Genomic DNA, 6,267 nt, shown 5'->3' with positions numbered 1-6,267 from the left:
TGCAGTTGGGTGCCACCTGCAGGGTGAAGGGGCCGAGAGGAGAGTCTCCATTGTTTCACAGAAGGCCCACGTTTCCTGTCGCCCTAGCTTTTCTCCTAGTTCCAAGTGGCTGGATGGCGGGAGAGCAGATTTGGGACACCATCCACCCCAGAGGGGTCCCCTCCTCTCAGAGGGCCCCAGACCAGGCCTCTTCGCCACACCTCACTCTAGGCTCTGAGAGAAGCGGGGGGCTTCTCCTGGGGGTTCCCGACTATTCTTACCAGGATTGGAAAGATTTGGGCCCAGATGGTCTGGGACGCTGTTGCTGGTACTGAGGACACCACGGGGTCTTCCAGACCATGATGACAGCATGGCCCTAGGGACAAGGAGCGAGTGCATCTCTTCACCTGCTGGAAGGTCACGCACCAGAGCCGGGGCTCACACAGGGCCTGGGGCAAAGAGCTGTGGTCAGTTTCTCCTGGAGGAAGACCTATAACGGAAGGTGCGAGAATTCAGAAGGATTTTAAACAGCAGTCCCCAACCTTTGCAGCACCAGGAACTGGTTTTGTGAAAGACAATTTTTCCAATGACTGGGGTCGGATGGGTGGCCGGAGAGGGGGCAGCAGATGGTTTCAGAATGAAACTGTTCCCCCTCAGATCATCAGGCAGGTACTAGATTCTCATAAGGTGTGCGAGACCTAGATCCCTCGCATGCGCAGTTCACAATAGGGTTCAAGCTGCCATGAGAGTCTAATGCCACTGCTGATCTGACAGGAGGCAGAGCCCAGGCAGTAACGCTCGCCCACCCACCACTCACCTCCTGCTGTGTGGCCTTGGCCAGCACCAGGCCTTAGCCCGGGGGTTGGGGCCCCTGCTTTAAAACACACCCCACTGCAGGCTGTATTATGCTGCTCTACCTTCCATCAAGAATTGCTGGGGGGTGGGGGAGGTTGGGGAACTGTTCCTGATCACGGGGAGGGTGTGGAGGCAGAGAAGAGATGGAGAACCCCTGAGGACTCTCAGTCAAGGTGATGGGCACAGAGTCTGTGCTCAGAGTGGCCCCCAGCATCGTTCTGTCTAGGACTGGCCCAGGCAAGGTGTGCAGCGAATTCAGAAGTTTGCTCTTCTCTAGGACGTAACAAACACTGTCAGAGTCACACAGAGAGTATACATCCAAGGCTGCAGAAACTGTGTAGCCAGGGGTGGAACCCCGTCTCTGCCCCTGAAGCCCCCTTCTCACACAGCCTAGAATACGTGGACTGCTAAGCCAGTCGTTTCGGGAGAAGAATTTATTGCCATGTACACTTACCAGAGTTCTGAGCAAGGAGATTTAACCTTTCAGCAAGGAGATGTGATTTTGGTTACCAAGAAGATGGTGACCGGTGAACAGGAACAGTGGGCGACAAGGCCGGAGTCTTCCCTTCTAACTATGTGAGGCTTAAAGATTCAGAGGGCTCTGGAACTGCTGGGGAAATCAGGGAGTTTAGGAAAAAAACCTGAAATTGCCCAGGTTATTTCCTCATACACCGCCACTGGCCCCGAGCAGCTCACTCTCGCCCCTGGTCAGCTGATTTTGATCTGAAAAAAGAACCCAGGTGGATGGTGGGAAGGAGAGCTGCAAGCACGTGGGAAAAAGCGCCAGATAGGCTGGTTCCCAGCTAATTATGTAAAGCTTCTAAGCCCTGGGACGAGCAAAATCACTCCAACAGAGCCACCTAAGTCAACGGCATTAGCGGCAGTGTGCCAGGTGATTGGGATGTACGACTACACCGCGCAGAATGATGATGAGCTGGCCTTCAACAAGGGCCAGATCATCAACATCCTCAACAAGGAGGACCCTGACTGGTGGAAAGGAGAAGTCAATGGACAAGTGGGGCTCTTCCCATCCAATTATGTGAAGCTGACCAGACATGGACCCAAGCCAGCAATGAATCATATGTTGTCCATCCCCTCCTCAGGCTTGGAAGTCCTCAAAGAGACCCACTATCCCATATCACTGCCCAGAGGGATGATGGGAGAAGCAGCCTTGATCATGTGACTTCCAGCATGCTCACCTACTGCCTTCTGAGTAGAAGAACTCACTGCAGAGCAGTTTACCTCATTTTACCTTAGTTGCATGTGATTGCAATGTTTGAGTTATTACTTGCAGAGATAGGAGCAAAAATTACAAAAATACACAGGGCAGTGGGTCCTTTTGTGGCTTTCCTAGTTACTCAAATTGACTTTACCCCACCTTTGCACAGGTGCTTTCAATAGTTTTAAAGTTATTTTAAAATATATATTTTAGATTTTTAATAAAATAAACGAAAAAAAAAGAATACGTGGACTACTGCTGGGTTTCATTAAGCTGGCCCAGTGCCTTCATCCAGTCTGCTTTTCTGGGAGAAGAGCCAGGCTGAGCCTAATGGAGCAGGTACTTTCCGCGTTGCTGTCTCCTGGAGGGCTGATTTCGCTGGTTTCCATTGCCATTTAATATGCCCCTAGTCAAACAACGCCCACATTGAAGCAGCCTAATCAGCAATGTCCTGCAGCATTTGGGAGGACAGCCACCTCCCACACGCCAATAGGCGGCCGCTGGTGGCAGGTCACTTTTCTGACCCCTGGGCACAAGGGGTGAGGAGGTGGACCACTGCCTCCAGCCTCGCTTCTGGCTTCCTGCAGCTCCTGCTCATCCCCCAGGAAGGTAGCTCTGTCCCTGGGAATGAGTCATTGCCAGAGACGCAGAGGGGAACAGGTGCCAACACGGGAGCTGGAAACCCCAGCTGGGCCCTGGACCCTGGAGCACGGAGTGACTGGAGGCCCTGTCTCTGCTCCTGCCTCTCTATGGGGTGCAGGGGGCTTTCATCTGGGGTCACTGGGTGGGTTTGGTGCAGGTTCCAGCTGTGAACATTCTTTTAGTCTCAGGAATGGAAAAGCCCAGGCAGCCGCAGCTGTGGCCCCTGGATAGTCAAGAAACTTTTAGAGCTGATGGAAAGTGAGCCAGTGGGTGTGGGAGACAGGGGCTGGGGGGAGGGTTAAAACTCCCTCACCTGCAGCCTCAGTGACTGGCCCTCTGGAAGATGACCCTGGGTGGTCCTGGATTTTGTAGCCATCTGTTATTTAGTTTGAAGCAGGACAGAGGAAGGCAGGAAACTACCTTTTAGTGGCCTCCAACTCTGCAGCAGCCTCGTTAAAGATCTGAGTAGAATTTCTGTCATTTAATTAAATTGTTATGCAAACCCTACAATCCCCACTTTACAAATGAGGACCCTGGGCATGGGAAATTAAATAACATGCCCATGCCCCACAGCCAAGGCGGGCAGGGTTGACCCACAGGCCATGCCGTGACTCCGAGGTCCAGGCTGCTGCCCTGGGGTGGAGAGCTGTGCTCTGCTCATGGTCCCCACTCAGTCGCAAGGCCCAAGTCAAAAAGTAGCCCCAGCCCTCCTCTCTGTCAGCTCACCAATACCAGGGAGCAACTCCTGTGGGCCAAGCCCAGTTTAGGTGCTGGGACGGACACATCATGGGGAATGGACACCAAGCAGAAGAGTATAGAAAATGCCATAAAGGAAAGAGGAGTGTGACGGGGGGCAGCGCACCCCAAGGGGAGCCAAATTTAGCTGGGGGCCCGGCAAGGACCTGAGCAATGACACTGGGCTGAAGGCTGAGCAGGGAAAGCAGGAAGAGGAACAGCAGATAGGGCCACACCCCATGGGCCTCCAGGCCGTGGGACAGGGGCTGGGTGGTTTTTCTAGGTGCAACCAAAGACTGCTGGCAGGTTTTGAGCAGGACAGTGGCAGGATCTCATCCATACTCTCAACAGATCCTTCTGCCCATTAAGGGAAGGATGGATTTGCGGGGAACGAACATGGAATGAGGCCGTTGTCTGGGAGGTGTGATGGTAGCTCAGGCTAGGCTGGTAGCAGAGAATGGGTGAAGGATTTGAGGTCTATTTTACAAATAATACAATATAAAGCCTGAAATTCAAATTCAAGATTTTTTGCTCCTGACACTGGGTGAACCCAGGAGAGAATGGAGTGGTCCAACCACACGCTGTGCTCCCTGCTCTACTGCTGTGGATACGGCCCCCAGCCAACCTGCCCTCCTGTTGCAGGACCAGATGCAGCCCTGTCCTGCTCTGCTGCCATGGATACGGCCCCCAACCAACTTGCCCTCCTGTCGCTGGACCAGACGCAGTCCTGCTACCCCTGCAGAGCGGCTTCCATGGCCCACCAGCCCCTGCAATGTTCCTAATGAGCCGATTGTATCTTCCTATGGAGACAGAGTGGGGGCACCCCATCTTCTCGATACCACGGAGCCTGCCTCTCCCAGGTCCTGGTTGTTCACACTGTTTCCCCTGTGGTCTATGTGGCAGGCAGTGGCCTCCTCCTGGGCTGTGAGTGCATGTGGTGAATACACCACTGTTGATAGTGTGTCCAGTGTCAGGTGTTGGGTGCGCAGGCATCCCGATGCCCCCGGGTGGAAATCTCTCCTTCACGCAGATGGAGAAGTTACCATCAGATTTGCAGCTGGCCGGGGTGGTGGGATGAGGGCCCTCCCAGGCTCTCAACATCCTTATTCAATAGTCTGTGGTAGTGGTGTGGGTTTGTGTCCCCCCCAAAATATGTTCAAGTTCTAACCCATGTCCCTGTGAATGTGACCTTATTTGGAAATAGGGTCTCTGTCCATACAAGCAAGTTAGGATGAGGTTGCACTGGATGAGGGTAGCGATGAGCCAATGGCTGGTGGTCTTATAGGAAGAGGAACATTTGGACACACACACATAGACGATGGCCTCGTGATGACAGAGACAGAGACTGGAGGCCCTCTCCACAAGGAGGCCCTCTCCAAGGAATACCAAGCGTCGCCAGCAGCCGCCACAGGCTGGAGGAGGTGCGAGGGAATTCCCGCAGAGCCTTCATGGGGCGCATGGCCCTGACAACATCGCGTGACCTTGAACTTCTGGCCTCCAAAGCTTTGAGAGAATACATTTGTTTCCAGCTATCCACATTTGCGGTAATTGGCTAAGGCAACTCGAAGAAAGGCATACAGGTGGGGCTGGAGAACCTGCATTTCTGACAATTTTCCAGGTGGTGCTGATGTTACTGGTCCGGGGACCGCCCATGGAGAGCCATGGTACAGGTAACTGCGGTTCATCACTGAGAAGATGAGAGTTGCCGCAATGTCTCAAGGGCCACCTGGCCCTGAGTCCACGATGAGGACCAGCGTGTAGAGTTAGAGGAACACAGCCTGGGGCTGAGCACGCAGAGGAGACACTCAGGGGCAGCACCTGCAAAGCAGGGGGAGGAAGCGCAGGTGGCCGTGGCTCTACCACCCCTACCTGCCGCCTCTCATGCTCCAACAGACATTGTGGGCTTAAATCAAGCCAGGAGATGCTCATGTGCACCTGGGAGGCCCTTTCAGATGGGGCTTGGCGAGGCAGGACTTGTCATCCCTTCAAATGATCACCCTGGCCTATAAGCAGGTCAGGGCCCCTGACAAGGGGTGAAGGGGCATTGGGGTGCCCAGGGCTGACACCAAGTCAGGCCCTTTTTGCAGGACACAGACTGGCCATCTTTAGCTCAGGCTGGAGGGTGGCTTCCCCAAGTACCCCCTTGCACTGGGAGTGAGGACATTCCACAGCTTTTTCAGTACAGGGTACCGGCTTCCCCGCACAGTCCGTGCACCTGAACCCTCCTGTCTCCCTTGGCCTAGAGAGGGGCCTCCTAGTCTAGCTTCTCACCTAGGCTGTAGGGATGAATAAGGCTTCTTTCTTACATAAGAGCTAATAAAAAGGTGAAGTATTTTCCTTGCAGCTGACCAATTTCTTGATTGGTTTTTAAAATACTGCTTTTGGAATATCAAGGTGCTTTTGAGTTGGATTGATGTATTTTAATTATTTTTAGCCAAAAGAACCTATTAACCTTTTGCTAGGTTTCTGTTGGCTTTTTAAGGGAAAGCAGTAAAGGGCTTAGGCAGCATAAGGCTGGAAGTACAGGCGATGTGAGGGGGATGGCGGTGGTGGCCGTCCTGCCCGGGGGCTGTCACCCCTTCTCCACCCCTGCCCAGGCCACACTGCTGGGGGATCAGTGACCCCTCAGGACTGGGAAGCCCCTGGCTGGCAAGCTGACAATTTCTGCCTGAGCAATTTGCACATCAAAGTTGTCATCAGACTGGAATCTTTGGGGCCACCTTTCATGTCCCTGGATGGAAACCAGCCTGGACATCATCAAGGAAAATGGCAGGCATGACCTGCTGGGAGCAAAGACCACGTAAAGGGCCTTGGTGAAGGAGGATCACAAGGGGCTA

General features: G+C 53.6%; 1 protein-coding gene across 1 annotated transcript; it reads left to right on the top strand.

Moving 5' to 3' along the window:
* The first annotated feature begins 1,246 nt into the window (after positions 1–1,246).
* Positions 1,247–2,310, top strand: LOC117980159 (intersectin-1-like). Its single transcript, XM_034959591.3, has one exon. It carries the CDS (start codon positions 1,736–1,738, stop codon positions 2,015–2,017), a length of 282 nt encoding a protein of 93 aa, XP_034815482.1. The 5' UTR covers positions 1,247–1,735; the 3' UTR covers positions 2,018–2,310.
* Positions 2,311–6,267: the final 3,957 nt, after the last annotated feature.

Source organism: Pan paniscus, chromosome 4, assembly GCF_029289425.2.
Source record: "Pan paniscus chromosome 4, NHGRI_mPanPan1-v2.0_pri, whole genome shotgun sequence".
Taxonomy (NCBI): Eukaryota; Metazoa; Chordata; class Mammalia; order Primates; family Hominidae; genus Pan; species Pan paniscus.
The sequence above is the reverse complement of the archived record's forward strand: the minus strand, read 5'-3'. Positions and strand labels throughout refer to the sequence as shown.